Source organism: Vanessa tameamea, chromosome 6 (genome assembly GCF_037043105.1).
Source record: "Vanessa tameamea isolate UH-Manoa-2023 chromosome 6, ilVanTame1 primary haplotype, whole genome shotgun sequence".
Taxonomy (NCBI): domain Eukaryota; kingdom Metazoa; phylum Arthropoda; class Insecta; order Lepidoptera; family Nymphalidae; genus Vanessa; species Vanessa tameamea.
The window spans coordinates 11,207,937-11,224,537 of record NC_087314.1 but is presented as its reverse complement, the minus strand read 5'-3'; the positions used below and the strand labels follow the sequence as shown (position 1 = coordinate 11,224,537).

Sequence of the window (16,601 nt, the reverse complement as noted above, 5' to 3'; positions counted from 1 at the left end):
TACATTTTACAGCTTCGGTTTGGAAATACATATATTTTTAAAATATACGTTATGACTGTAACCAGATGTGGTAATGTTTTTAAGATATTTTAAAAACTAATTGATTGTTAATATATTTGTTATTTGATTAAACTGATAATTTTAATTAAATTGTTTATAAATTCAAAGTCACAATACTTAAAAACTATACTATATTATTGATAAAAAAACCTTCTTTATCTGGAGACTCAGCTCAAACTGACGTTAACTAATATTTAGTAATTGTTAATTGACAATTGGAGTCGAATCGAGTTATTGATGTTGATTTTAGAGAAGTAAATAAGGAATATTATCATTATAACTAGATTGCCTTAATTTGTATTTACCGTATCTTTAATTCAATCTTGTTGTTGTTTAAAATATATATCTATCCTTGTACCATGGAAAGCGATGAACTTGGTGGTGATTTGGTTAGATTGGACAATGGCTTTCTAGTCGATGAAGAGACTTATGTTGTGAACTCCGACGATGTTTTAGGTAAACATGTGATTTTTTTAGTACCTACTAATTGTAATTTTTACTGGTAGTTTAATCATAAACAAATGGTTTTATAGAACAAGAAGAAAACAACTCCGATTCTAACAGTGGTGGGAAAAATGTACCTCTTCGCGAGCAGGATCGATTTTTACCTATTGCTAATATAGCGAAAATTATGAAAAGGGCTATCCCAGAAAATGGAAAGGTATGAATGTGTGTTTTGAATAAGCATTTTTAACTTACTTCCTTTATTATATCATATATCAATTTACAGATTGCTAAAGATGCTAGAGAATGTGTACAAGAATGCATTTCAGAATTTATATCATTCATAACAAGTGAAGCAAGTGATCGTTGTCAGATGGAGAAAAGGAAAACAATCAACGGAGAAGATGTTTTATTTGCAATGAATGCTTTGGGATTTGATAATTATGTGGAACCGCTTAAGTTATATCTCAAAAAGTACAGAGAAATTGTTCTGTCCCCTGTAAGTGTTGTATAAAAACTTTTATTTTCAGGACAAATGTTGAAATGATGTAAAGCAAAAGTAAAAAATATACTTTGATCATATATCATTTTCATTTTTCAGGTAACAATCAGCAAGTTAAATAAAACAATAGTCTTATATGGAAGTAAGTATATTTTATTTCCTTCTTACAATAATCACATGTCTATCAATAGTCGATCCTTATCTAATTTACATGTAAAGTTTATGTGTACTTTCAAATTATGTAAAATGTAATCTATAACAGTCTGACAAGTGCTATCCACCAGAGTTTAGAAAACTTTACAAGTTGGTCATCATCATTACTATGTTTTCATCAAATAATAGTAATGAAGGATCAACAGACCTTAAGAATTCTGTAAATATATAAAATTACTGACAAGTGAACATCAGACACTCAAAAATAATAAAAATTGGATCAATGTGATTATGTATGTAGCATTATTATGAAAGTAAGTTCTTCATAAAGTAATATTTTTGTGCACCATCAATTTGATTTAAAAAATTGAAAATACAACTATAATGTAAAACAAAATATTTAACTTTACTAATCTTATTATAAAATATATTCATTATAATTATAAAATCAATTCAAGTTAGTAAAAATGAGTGTAATAAGCTTCAAAATGACAATAAATTATGAGAAATTATAATTTTCAATACAGCTGTTGTGTATTATAATTAACATTACTCTAATTCAGATTCAATGAAATATTACATTGAATGTTATGCTGTATTTTCTTTAAAATTGTACATAATTAATATGATAAACTATTTTTTTTAAGGTGATGGCACACAATGTGTCTCGAGTGAAAATGAGAATGAAACACAGACAGAAACTGTTATATACAGCTATCCTAAAGTTATCGGAGATTTTACAATTACCTAAAGTTAATATGGAACAATAAAGTGATGTTAACATTAATTCATATTTAAGCAACCAATAAAGGTTTAGATAGAAATTATTAAATAGATGTTATTTCTAAGGAATTGTGGTATACTTTTTAAAAATAAAGACCTATTGGATAATGAGAATTCTTTTACAAGAATTCATCTATTGTAATAAACAAAATTTTCTTGCAGTGAGTTATTTAAGTATTGATTTTAAATAATAAAATAACAACCAAATTGTTTTATTTTGTAATTTATTTCAATTTTATAATATTTTAATTAAAATTAAGCACATATTATATTTAATATTCAAATATATATATATATATATTTAATACAGAAAGGCAAAGCCATTAATAATACTTATATTTAATTTATATTCTCGCATGCAGAATAGTTAAACATCATAAGATTTTAATTTAACTTACAAAATACACTGAGTAACATAAAACACTATTCTCTAAATTTATCAACAATATATCCAGGCAAAGGCATTAGATACAAGAATTTATTAAAAATGATAACGCCCAGAGAAAAAGCAAAGGAAATTCCTAAATTAAAATCCAAGTTGAAATCACCAGTCTGATAAATATCGCCACCGAAATTCTTCGCAGTAAATCTCTCTGTTAAAAATGCCTTGCCACTTGGGTATCTACAGTTGGCATTCGAATTACTATTTAAGTTGGAAGAAGTTTGGATGAGATTAGTGATTGCAGTACAGTTTTCTTCAGCACTGTAGGGAAGAGTACTGAATATCGGTTGCTTGAAAATATTTCTGTGTAGGAAAATCGAGGCATATCTTGTGTGAGTTAGGTAGGTGAGGTAGTACAACCACTCTTCGTAGCCTTTGTATGACCTGAAAAAGATGATATATTTGATTTTGTAACAATTTTTTACATATGCTTCAATCATTTAAATATAGAATTATATTATAGTAAGGCTTCTATTATATCATTTGTTTATTACAAAATGACATTTATATATCAGTTACACATTATATATCCCGTAAAGTTTATAATTTTAATTGATGATATGGCAATCTACTTAATCATACTATGTGTAAGTAAATATCTATCAAGTTTTACTATGTATAGCTAATCTTTTTTTGTTTCAAATCGTTTAATACTTATGTCGAACGATGAATGATTCAAATCACCTTAAAACTCCACTCGCCAACATGATGTATATACACGAGATGTAGATGTTGACAATGCCAGCAATGAGGCCATTCTTAACGAACATCATAACGGCGATGGCTTGCTGCTCCGCAAAGATGTAGCTCGACCAGAGCACCAGCGCGAAGTATATATAGTCCAGATTTTCAGATATGTCACCTAGGATTCTGTTTCAAAAATTAATATTAATTTAAAAAAACAAATAAGAGAATTTCCAAAGAATATTTGTACTTATACTGTACGTGTATGTATAGGTAGTATAGTAGTACAAGAAAAATACTTATTGGTCTGTGAACAAAAATAAATGCTTGTATTTTTAATTTAAATTCGTATAGCGGAGGAAATGGACAGTATTTATAAGACTTCATATACATAGGAAATATTACATACGGATATATAATAGCAGCGGAGGCGAAAGTTGTGACAAATGAAAAGGGCAGCGAGACGATATTCCAAGCGAGGAGGAGACTAGCACCGCTGTACAGACCTTCCTGGGCTTCCTGGTAATAGCGTGTTCTGTACGGACCGTCTGAAACCACAAGACCATTTTATTGCAGAATTTATTTATAATTTTATCCTTTAAATTATAATTTCCCAAAAAGGATATTTTGTTATTGTGCCTTTAGAAAAGAAAGTTACTCAAAATTTGAAGACTGTATGTCTTACCTTCATTATCTTATATATATATATATATATATATATATATATATATATATATACACGATATGTACACGATATATTTGCTTGGAGTGGAAATCGAAACTATGAGTTTACAAATGTAATGACAGTACGAGAAGGCTGTGAGTTTAAAACCCAGTGAAGCCAGCGAATTTTCAAGTACTTAATTAGTGTTTATAATTCATCTCAATTAGTGTTCGAAAATGTTACTTACATAAGCAGATAGTGTTCATAATGCTAATAAAGTACGTTCCAACCATGGCGTTGAAGATAAGCCCACTTTTCGTAATAAAAGCTCGCTGAAAGTCCTGTAACATTCACGATTGGCCAATTAGTTTTGAAAAGTAGAACAATAACTTGTGTAAAACTAGTCTTACCTTAGATTCGTTGTAAAAAATCCATAAAATTAGAAAATATATGGGTAAGCTCAATAATCTCATAAACATTTGTTTCAAGCCGTGTTTTTTCAAACTGAAAATTGATGCGAGCATTCTCCTAAAATGAAACATATTTTTTTTTATTTACGTTCCTACATGATGGTATCTATTGTCAAAAGTGTTAACATTTGATATTAACTATTTCCTCAACATTTCTTTATTTATAGACAATTACAAAGACACAAATGTAAAAAAAAATGTTGCTTGTTATCAACTAAAACCTTATTGCAAAAATATTAGTTAATCTATTACATATATTATATTTAGATCAAATTAAACTTGATTGAGATTAATGAAACTTACAAATACAACATCCATATTACTCTCACACCACCTGGCTTGCCGTAGTTCATCTGAACTTTGTTAGGGTTAATGATCCGACTGTGTTCAGTAAGGTTGCCCTGCATCATCGCTTGACCTTCCACCTTAAACTTCTCCACCAGAGCTGCTATCTGATGATTGGACTCTATGAAGCGTTCTCGTGAACGCCTGTCTACTGTTGATAGGCATACTGGAAACATACCATTTATATATACAACACATAAATATGAATACGATACGATATAAATTAAATATTTATTAAATTAATTTCTAGTTCACTAGCTATGTATCCTGATTTCTCATTCATAACAACTCAAGATTCATATTCTTTCTCAATTGTTCTAATTTTTGAAAAAAATGTATAACTTTTTTTTTCTTTATAACCTCTACGGAGAGAAATTGAATTGAAAACTAATAAATACTAAAAAGATAATATAATTTCCTCATTTTTAACTACAAAAATGACGAACTTTCATTCAACTCAACTGATATATTTAAAACATTTGATAGTTTAGCAGAAATTCCAATTTCGATATCTTTAACTTAAAAAATACAGACTTCAACCGAGCGTATGAAGCTTTAAAATTCTTCGGGGATTAAGTTTTAAAAAAGTGTACGATGTACATATGCATGTACAAACAGAAGTCTAATCTGCCATATTTATTTGTAAATGAATTTAAAACTAACATAATATGGTTTATGGTATGGTTGTCACGACTCTAGACTGTACCTAAGTACCTAGATATTTTTATATATTAGATTTTGATATTAAATAAATAAATGTGATGACAAAAATAATATCACATAATAATTCTTACAATAATACATTAGTGGGTTCTCCAGCTGTGGGCAAGGAAAGCCGATGCTACCAAAGTAGTCCAGTAAGTTTCTTGTCGGTCCCGCGTAAACCACGTCTCCGAGACACAAATACACCACTCTATCTAAGAAAGGGAAAACATCTGGAAAAGACAATATTTAAATAAAAACAATTGAGATAACATTCGATCTCTTATAAAGCTTAATTAATTTACATATAGATAAATCAATATCCTATTCTATCTATATTATAATATAATTTAAGTACCAACCTGATCTAGGTTTTTCCATGGTGAGTATAATAGTAGTACCGTATTTCTTGGCTGTATTTGACAGAATAGATATAACCAAATATGTGTTTAAAGGATCCAAATCCCAGGTCGGCTCATCGAGAAGGAGAATTACTGAAATTATTTTCAACATATAATAAAGTAGTCATCAAAATAAGTGTAAAGATATTTTAACCGATAAAAAGAAGAAATATCTTCTTGATGAATATATCTTACATGGGTCTCGAATGAGTTGAACTCCAATTACTAACCGTCGATATTCGCTCTTCGTTAAACTTGTTACACATTTGTTGGCAACCTGTTATAAATTTAAAATGTTCTTATTAAATAAAAATATTATCAAGAATCCATACTCCTTAGAATAAATTAAGATAAAGATTTTACCTGAGACAGAGCTAAATCCGCCATCACTTGTTTGACTTTTGACGATTTTAAGTATCCAGAAATCTGTGAAAATAGTATTTAACTCAAGTTAGATTAGCATCGAAGTATATATTCGTATGATTCAGACGAGAAACGGCTAAAATGTATTAAGTTTGAGGCTTACGTGGCCATAACGTTTATTTATTTATTTAATTATTTAATTTACGAGTCTCAAACAAAAGATACACACTAAATACATATTCTTAAAATTGAACAATACTCTCTCTGAAATAGTAAATTGGTTTAGTGTTAATAATTTAATGTTAAATAGTAAAAAGACTAAATGTATTAAATTCACTACTCCCAATGTAAGATGTGTCAAAACGAGTGTACGCTTAAACGGGGAAGCATTAGATGTTTTAGAATCAACAGAGTTCCTTGGTATGACAATAGACTCTAAGCTCCAATGGGGCCCCCATATAAATAAGTTGGCGAATAGACTCAGCTCTGCAGCCTATGCGGTAAAAAAAATTAGACTTTTGACTGATGTGGATACGGCTCGCCTTGTGTACTTCAGTTATTTCCACAGTATAATGTCGTATGGCATCCTACTCTGGGGTAATGCAGCTGACATTAATACTATTTTTGTACTGCAGAAGAGGGCTATTCGTGCAATTTATAACCTGGGCCCAAAAGATTCGTTAAGAGATAAATTTAAAGAAATTAAAATAATGACTGTCGCTTCTCAATTTGTTTTTGATAATGTTATGTATGTACGCAAAAACATAAACGATTTTCCCAGAAATTGTGACGTACATTCTATTAACACTAGGAACAAGAATAAACTTGTTACTCCAAGTACCCGATTACACAAGGTTAGTAACTCTTTTTTGGGGCAATGTATACGTTTTTACAACAGGATCCCAGAAAACGTTCAAAATTATTCAATTATAAAATTCAAAATAATCGTTAAAGAGCGTTTGTGTGCTAAAGGGTATTACAACACTAATTACTTTTTAGTTGACTGCACACCTTGGGAATGAAATGATCGCCTCCAGGCTGTTTCAAATAACTAAAATATAATTATTATTGTACATGCAAAATGGAAAAAAAAAAAAATATCCCGCTGAGTTTCTTTCGCCGGTTCTTCTCAGGTCCGAGGTGCTAAATTCCGAACCGGTGGTAGATTTTTGACAATCAATAAGCAAGTGTAAACACTTCTATATTGAATAAAGATTTTTGATTTGATTTGATTTGATTTGATTTAAACAATATTTACAAGTTGTGTGCTCTTATTATAGGAGGACAGCATGTACTAAGCTTAAGCAAAAAAAATAATTAAAATACAATTAAGATAAAAAGTGAAAAAATTATACATAGCAGTAAAAATCAAATATAAATTTGTAACTTAAAATTAAGAATGAGCTTATAAATTAAACATTTTTTTTGAGTTAGGTTAAAAGTTTAGTGAGAAACACTCTGTATTTGGACAAATTGTAACGATGAATATAGAGGTCATTATTATTCCTAGAAAGTATGTTATATTGTCTACAGAGCCTTGGAACAGCAGCGTTATGGACTAGTTTAATTGAAGTGTAGGATATATCTTTCTTTACATAGTATAAAACAAAGTCGCTTTCTCTGTCCCTATGTCCCTTTGTATGCTTAAATCTTTAAAACTACGCAACGGATTTTGATGCGGTTTTTTTAATAGATAGAGTGATTCGAGAGGAAGGTTTTTGTATATAATACATAGACAATATAGTTAAGTAACACTGATAATTTTAGAGGTTTCTAATGTGATGTCGTAAAAAGACACATTTTTTGCGCATATATTGCAAACGCTGGCTGAACACTATGAGATAGATCAAAATAATGTACTACACAATTGTACACCTCAAAAATATCTACAAAAAAATCCGCGATGGTATGTGTCTATCTGTAAGTGATAACCCACAATAACATTTTTTTGTCATTTATTTTTTACCACAAATATTGAAAAATTTTCGAAGCGATTTTAACCTACACAGCATTAATCCTTATCCAATGAAATACCTTAAATACATTGTTGATTTAATATTGATCTATATGGCCCTTTACAGCATATGATTTAAATGAATATTTTCGAAGATATTACATATTTAAAAATTGCGGAACGTAGCGTTTGCGGTGGTACCGGCCGGCCGGGGCGGCGCGGCGGGAGCGTGCTATAGGCGCGTCGGAGGTCGCGGTTCTCCTTGTAGCACTTTGAATTTAGCAGCGATCGGACACGGTTATTATCGGAGCTCTCTAGCGATTGAAATAACAATCCATACTTCCATATTAATATTATAAATGCGAAAGTAACTTTGTCTGTCTCTCTCTCTCGCTTTCACGCCAAAACTACTGGACCGATTTAAATGATATTTGGTACACAAATAGTCAAAGGACATAGGCTTTTTATTTGGAAAAAAGTGCTGTAAAGGGTTGAAAAGGGGGATGAAAGGTTGTAAGTTGTTGAAAGTATTGTCATGTTTAGAATTTTTAGAACTAGAAGCATAAAACTTATATTTTAGGCTGTACACTTATAAAATAACATATCATGACACCCACTCAGGAGGGAATTTTGGATATTCTACCCCTAAATGGGTTCAACCGAACGTTCGAATGGAATTTTTTAAGTTAGAAACCTGAAACTTTATTTTTGGGATATTGATTAAAAATGAGTAGATACGTATTTAAACGATTCTGGATATTTTATGCCAAAGGGGAGAAATTGTTTGACATTTCGTATACAGGTTAGTCTGGAAGTCCGTCATTTTGAAGTTAGAAGCATGAAATTTTATTTTTGGGCTACCGATTAAAAATGATTTGATACGTATTTAAGCGTTTCTGGATATTTTACGCCAAAGGGGAGAAATAGAGTTTGACATTTCGTATATAGGATAGTTTGGAAGACCGTCATTTTTGAAGTTAGAAACATGAAACTTTATTTTTGAGCTACTGATTAAAAATTAGTAGATACGTATTTAAGCGTTTCTTGATATTTTAGGCCTAAAGGGAAAAATAGGTGTTAACATTTCGTATTCAGGTTAGTCTGGAAGTCTGTCATTTTGAAGTTAGAAGATCGAAGTTTTATTTTTGGGCTACCGATTAAAATGAGTTGATTCGCATTTAAGCGTTTCAGGATATTCTACCCTAAGGGCTGAAATACACACCAATGTGGTATACAAAGAGGTATTACATTAACGTAACATTTTACGTTAATTTGTAAATATATTCATATTCTACGCGGGCAAAGCCGCGGGTAACAGCTAGTATGAAATAAGTTATAGGCTTTTATACGAGGCATGCGAGAAGGAGCATTAACTTGAATCTTTTGCAACAGATTACTACAATCTATGACTCCATGTATTATTTTGTGCAGAAATATGAGAGCTGTGATATGCCTACGAATTATAAAAGAGGTCATGTGATAATATTTAAGTCTGTCGTTATAACTCGTGATGTTTTTTAGCCTGTAAATCGCTGAAAAAGAGATGGTAACGAAAGCTTTGAACTTTTTTTAATGTATTGTTGTGGACATCATATTGTGGATAACATATAATGCTATTGTATTCCAGTATGGGAAGAACTAGAGTCATGAATATTTTATTTTCGTTTCCGAAATTACTGTATGATACTTTTTTAACCTACACGAATCCAATAGTTTATAAATAAGTTGGACAAACGTTGGGAAACTGGTAATATCTTATTGAAATTATGTTAATCACAATATTTATTTTGTTCATAATTATTACATATAGGTATCTAAAACTATAATATTTCTTCATTAATATTCGATCATATTGTACCTTAGTTAGCGACAATGCCAGGGTCTGTTGAACACTGAGGCCAGGAAGGAGTTTAGTGGAATGTCGGACCAAGGAACAAGTGCTTCTGAATTGTTCCTCTTCCAATGGCACTCCTTCAAGGAGTATGTGTCCCTTGGAGGGTACTCGGCGGCTTATGACGTCCAGAAGAGCGCGTTTACCGCTACCTAGTCAAAAGGAAGGTTGGCAAAATAACAAGTAACAATAAAAAAAATTAGTAATTCTGAGTGTCATGGTTTTGTATCAAAATTTAGTATTTAAAAAAGTTTAATCATTAATGAATAATGCTTAATGTGAGAATAGCTAGATGTTTTATAAGAGAGACGAGTTAGTTGAAACTATTTTAATAGTTTAGGTTACCTTTGGAACCAAGAATTGCTGTAACTTCTCCACTGTGAGTAATGAATGAAACATCTTTAAGGATGACGCCGGTCTTCACGCCGCCTGTCAAGCGTTGAAAGAAGCTACCTGGCTCTACCTATTGAAAACAATTTTTATTTAACAATATCCTAAGAGGTTCCAATAAAGGCCAAAGGTCTCATCTCATGGTCATCTCCAGGTTAATCTATGGAACTATTAAACCATGCTTTTCCACTGCAGGTTTTTGGATATATTTCTACACAAGTGACTTCCTCCCGAGAATGTTATATATTATAATTTATTGTAGATTTGCACCCATGATCCACTTGTTCTATCAACTGGGCCATCTAGATATATACATAAATTCAAAAGTATATAAATATTTACACATTTAAAAAAAACAATTGTTACATTTAGCTAACTTTTATTTTAGACCCAAGTGTATTTGCGAGATCCCTTTCTTATCCTATACAATCGACATCAACGGGTGCGGACTACGAATCGTATACTTAACTAAAAAATAAATACCTTTATAATACATATAGTATTATTTTGACAAATGTGTATTGCAAAGTGATGGTAAACGTAATTAAATGTAACAATTAAGATAATAACAACAATATTATGAATACCAACATTAATATATATAAATAATAATATACAAAATTAGTCATTTATAATCATTTAAATTATAGAAAAACAAGCCATTGTTCTGATAAGAAATTGTGAGTGCTTGATGCAATACATTTTTTTATGTACACAAATATTATTTTACTCCTACACTGTATATACACTTACTTGCCCCGAGTGGAAAACATTACACAACTCCAATGTGTAGTCACTTCCGATCATGTTTACAGAATTTCACTTCAATACTATAATAAACTATCTTGAAATAATGATCAAAGTGCTTTAAATTATTACAATCACATTTCAAAACAATACAGCCTCCTTCTATAAATATTATCGCAAACTAATTTAACGTAGGCAACTTCAAACTTGAACTAACGTTGGCGGCGTTGCCAATTCCACTCGTTACTAACTTCTGTTCACTAACTGTACTTGACATTAACTTTGTATAAAGAGCAAGGTAAATTGCTTTCTATTCTAATCAAATAAGGTTTTAATTTCGTTGTCAATCCAAGAACAAGTGTTTTTTAAATGGAAGCAATTCATATATATATTTTTAATGATGACAGTAAAACACAGTCTCATATAAATTATAAAAATCACGCCACACTAGGCTAGGCAAATGAGAATATTTGGTTTGGAGCTTAATCCGCCACGTTGCTCTAAGGAACTTTGGTAGATACACATGTGGCAAATTTCCATCAGATACATGGAGATTTTCTTAAGATGTTTGTCTTCATCGAAGAGCATGAGATACATTTTCGGAAAGAAAAATATCAGTGGCAGTTGCCTAGGTTTCAACCCGCAATCATCGCTTAAGATTTGCCTATTTTAAACCTGGGCCATCTCGACTAAGAAAGGCTTTAATAAGTACCAATGAAATTCTATATATTAATATGGAAGCAATTTCGATGGAAACTGTCATAAATTCAAGCAAGTCTCAAATCTCACGACACTGTTTATTTTGCTCTGTGACAGGGAGAAAAGTATCTGATCCACTGAATAGAAGGGAATAGAGTGAAACGTTTTACATACATGTATATAACTTTGTACTTGTGTTCATGTAATTTTATCGATTAAGTTTGAATTTAAAAAATATATAAAATAGCTAACCCTTAATAACGAAAGCCTCATTTTTGTATACAATTTCTATACAACGCATCGTACTCACACACATACAATCAAAGCCTATAAGTTTGTTTCTTTTTCTCTCGTTAAAGAAGTCTACACAAAGATGAGAAGGCTATATATACTACTAAGTTATGTTCACACATTCCAAGGATTAGCTTACTCTTTTTGCCGTATAAATCTAAGCAATGTTAGAAAGAGAAGGTACAATGCGCAGTGTCACTGACAGTTCAGTAGGAGTGCGGTCGTCCCTGCGCTGTAGTCTGTCAGTTTAGTATAAGCAAAGAAATGCTGAACCCATAGATTTAACGAACAGCGATAATAATCGAACGAAGCTATTCGAAATATACATATAATTTTAACAATTAGGTGTTGTTGTGTGAACTGTTGAACTGCTTCTTTGTGATAAGTGTTTTATGGTGTGTAGTGTAGTGCGCTTCGGAGTCCCGTTGGCCGGTATTTTACCAAGTAAGTTGACGGTACACATATTCTCGTATTTGTGTAGGTGGTCTGAGAGGCTATTAATGGGTGTTTTTAGATGTTAGAAAGATGTTATCAAATATCTGAAACACGTAAACACTTGAATAAGTATATTATCATAACATGCAAAATGTATTTTAAATCACTAGATAATATTTTTGCAGACATCAAATAAAATTAAGATCACTCTAAAAGTATAATTTAAATAATTATAATATTATCGCTAATTAACTTAAATATATTATTTTCTTTGTTGAAAAAAATAAATATTTATATATGTACTACCTAATTACAAACATAAAATTAATTATACATATGTATATATAATATACAAAAGCATAATTAAGATAAGTTGTTTAAAAAAAGTTTTGTTAAAATAATATTTATTAATATTATTTTTTTACCTTAAGCTTTAGTCGCATCCGGTTAGGTCATTTAAGTTCTAAGGAAAAGGCTGTATTGAGAAAAAAACCTAAAACAATAGCAGATGGTAACGACCTCAGGATGTGATGAATCAGTCTTGTAGCTGAGATCCATCCGAGCGTCGCCTACAAGGATAATATAAAATGTTTTTTAAACTTTAGAATAGATACTTACTTATTTTTTAAAGTTATTATTATTTTAATAAATTTAAAAATAAAACTATTTTAATAGAGTATCGACAATATATTTTTAAAGTTTAATTTGCCATAAAGTTTCTGATAGGACTTTTTTTAAAAAGGATTTTGTTATAAAATATCTGCTTATTGTCATTTTCGTAAAAAAAATTTATTATAGAATACGAACATCACGGTCACTACAGTGCACTTGCGTACTGCTTGTACCTGACCTGGGATTTGAAACCAGATTAGAGTCCTTATATCTAGCCTCTAAACCAACGAGTTAGACAATCAAGGAGTAGAACTGCTTTTGAGAATTCCTTCTTGAATAATAACTATTTTAGTATGAAAATGTTTTAAAAAATATTCTATATCTACAATAACACTACACCACAATATAAAAAATACCTAGCAATGATGTGTGTTTCTTTTTATTACTTGACTCACTAAGTAAGCTTGTTGCTCCGAGATATTTTTGGAATAAATAACAATAAACAAATACTTATACTTGTACTTTTAAATTTTATTGTCTCTCCAGTGTTCGTGCGGCAAAAACGAATGATATTACATTATTTTAAGATACATTTTAAAGAAAGCATAACACGCATAAATATGAAATAAACCTTATATATTACATTACATTACATTACATTAACAGTCTGTAAATTTCCCACTGCTGGGCTAAGGCCTCCTCTCCCTTCGAGGAGAAGGTATGGAGCATATTCACCACGCGGCTCCAATGCTGGTTGGTGGAATACACACGTGGCAGAATTTCGTTGAAATTAGACACATGCAGGTTTCCTCACGATGTTTTCCTTCACCGCCGAACACGAGATGAATTATAAACACAAATTAAGCACATGAAAATTCAGTGGTGCTTGCCTGGGATTAAGATGCACGCGTTCTAACCACTGGGCCATCTCGGCTCTCTTTCTATCTTATATATTATACTACGTATAATTATATAATGAGGTATGTATTACCTTATTACATAGACATACGTACTATAAAATGTATTATAATATCTTTATCAATATGTAAAATATCTTGAATAATTTATGTAATGTTTAATGTCACGCAGCATACGCGGTTAGAAATGTTAGACAACTAACTGACATCGATACCGCTCGTCTAGTATATTTTGGTTATTTTCATAGTATTATGTCATATGGCATATTACTTTGGAGTAACGCTACAGATATTGAATCTTTTTTATGTTTAAAAAAAGGGAGCAGTCCGGTCTATTTATAATCTTGAAGCTAGACTCCTTTCGGGATGTTTTTAACAAGGAAGGAATACTCACGGAATATACTCACATAATATATGTACAACAATATTATGTATATTCACAGTGACATTGATCACCATGATAGATTCAGTGATAATCATTGTATATACACGAGCCATAGGGTTAAGCTTATAACGCTAAGTTTCCGACTCCACAAAGTCAATAAATCCTTCATGGGGCAAGGTATCCGTTTTTATAAGAAAAACCCGCAGATATTTTTAGCTTTGCCGATTCATAAATTTAAATCATTTGTACAAAATACATGAATAAAAAAAGCATATTATTCAATACAAGATTTAGATGACGTATAGAATTATAGATGATAAAAAAGCGTGGAGCTAATACGAGTACTTGTTGACTTCCAGGCAGGATATATTATATACATATATAATTGTATTTAACTAACATAACTTTGTATTTTAAATCTTGGAAAAGAGTAACTACGGACATTCTTGTCGATTTTCTCGGTAGAATCTACATTTCGAACCGAAAGTAACTTCAAAACTATATTATAGTTTTGTAAAATGACGATACAAAAGTGCTTGTAAAAGCCTACTTGAATAAAGTATATTTTGATTTTAAAATTATGATAACTAAATGTTTTACGGATGCTAGCACGTGACCTTCATTGCTAGTAGAGTTTATAAAGTGTAACAAAGTATTCAGACATTGGTTTCTAGGTTTACGACTTTAACGTTCTCATAGATAGACCTTTATTTTATGGCCGAGTTCATGAGAAATACGTGTATCATGTTACCTAGTAGCCTTCCGTTACATGCATTTTTTGTACGTAAATTATGAATTTAAACATTGTTCTATGTTTCTCGATTATACTTGTATATGCTTGTTTTATGCTAATTTATAGAACAGGTTTTGATATACATTAAAATTTATATAAAAATAAAACTTTTACATGTATGACTCATGAATTAGTCAGATCATACTGGCCTAATATATTATATTTTCGTTTTAGTACGTAGAGCCCTGATATTTCCAGTGATAGTACTATTTTGATTATGCTAGTAGTTAAACCGACACCGCATAGTTGTAACAAAATATTGAGAAAAGTAATATTTGTACTTTGAATGTTGGAGCTGATGATAATGAAATATCGACGATGTCCTGTGACGGCGGTTATTCTCAACAATGATAAGCAAGGGATATTATAGTACACAAGAGTGTAAGAAAACGTACATAATCCGATACGACCGGAGTGTGTTCAGGGTCTTCGTGCTTTCCGAGGTACGGAAGCGTTATCAATTTTTTAAACTCAGGCTGCTAATAGTTATTGAAAGATAAAGTTTAACTTAAAGTTTTAATTGTTCTGACCCTGGATTTGAATCTTGATATATTTTCAGCTAGCTACTGGACCACAGATCACAATTAGGAATAAAATTTATTTACAAGAATTCTTTGAAAATATCTACCTGTCTTTCGATCATAAATTTTTTTAACCAAAAAATAAACTGTTTATGGTCCATCAGGGAGCAGGTAACAGGGTGACGAGCGAGCAAGTCGTAATCATAACATTAGTAACGGGCTCAAATTGTGTAAAAAACAAGATGTTGCAACTAATCGCATAATAGAAACCATCAGAATTGTCCAACCAGCAGTATCTGATAATCCAATGTCACTTGGGTTTCACGGATGAACGCACGAACTTTCGATTTTCCAAATACACTATAGATATTTCAACAAATTGACAGTCGTGTGTCAGTCAGTCCTTCCAAAAAAATCCGAAAGCCTTAAAAAATAACAATGATGATGAACAACGATGTTGGTCAACTTAAATAACAAAATAAATAACAGTACTCTGTATTGTTGTGTTCCGGTTAGAAGGGTGAGTGAGCCAGTGTAATCACAGGCACAAGGGACATAACATCTTAGTTCCCAAGGTTGGTGGCGCATTGTTGATGTAAGGAATGGTTAATATTTCTTACAGCGCCTTTGTCTATGGGCGGTGGTGACCACTTACTATCAGGTGGCCCATAAGCTCGTCCGCCAACCAATGACATAAAAAAAAAAAAAACTTATCTTAGACAATGCAGTCGGCGTTAACTGTGTATTGCAAATGATTCTGTTATATCATAAAGGTATTCCAATCAGATAGCGGAAGTTGTGTGGTTTGTGCATTACTTGGGTGATTTATAATTTAAAAAAATATTAGTTTCACACCTTGTGGCGTCAACACTGATGTCCGCACTCGCACTCAGCTTCGGCTTGGTTTATTCAAGTAAACTTCACAACGAAGCGTTTTTGAATCGTCGATATTA

At 31.1% G+C, this 16,601-nt stretch overlaps 3 protein-coding genes across 3 annotated transcripts in view; 2 read left to right on the top strand and 1 right to left on the bottom strand.

The window, feature by feature from the left end:
- Window positions 1-237: 237 nt before the first annotated feature.
- On the top strand, window positions 238-2,157 carry LOC113396434 (uncharacterized). The gene is made up of 5 exons (XM_026634367.2): window positions 238-516; window positions 594-721; window positions 791-1,003; window positions 1,106-1,148; window positions 1,807-2,157. The coding sequence occupies exons 1-5, from the start codon at window positions 420-422 to the stop codon at window positions 1,908-1,910; spliced, it is 585 nt and encodes a 194-aa protein (XP_026490152.1). The 5' UTR covers window positions 238-419; the 3' UTR covers window positions 1,911-2,157.
- An 87-nt stretch (window positions 2,158-2,244) lies between these two features.
- Window positions 2,245-11,240, bottom strand: LOC113396433 (ATP-binding cassette sub-family G member 5). The gene is made up of 13 exons (XM_026634366.2): window positions 11,002-11,240; window positions 10,204-10,321; window positions 9,826-10,010; window positions 6,014-6,076; window positions 5,846-5,927; window positions 5,612-5,743; window positions 5,342-5,482; window positions 4,506-4,713; window positions 4,143-4,260; window positions 3,980-4,073; window positions 3,478-3,616; window positions 3,069-3,254; window positions 2,245-2,768 (listed from the first exon to the last, which is right to left on the bottom strand). Exons 1-13 carry the CDS (start codon window positions 11,053-11,055, stop codon window positions 2,366-2,368), a joined length of 1,923 nt encoding a protein of 640 aa, XP_026490151.1. The 5' UTR covers window positions 11,056-11,240; the 3' UTR covers window positions 2,245-2,365.
- A 931-nt stretch (window positions 11,241-12,171) lies between these two features.
- The window catches only part of LOC113396346 (ATP-binding cassette sub-family G member 8), a 46,082-nt gene continuing 41,652 nt past the window's right edge, over window positions 12,172-16,601 (top strand). The window contains exon 1 of the mRNA XM_026634244.2: window positions 12,172-12,429. The gene's annotated coding sequence lies outside the window, so the exon portion shown is untranslated. The remainder of the gene's footprint in view (window positions 12,430-16,601) is intronic.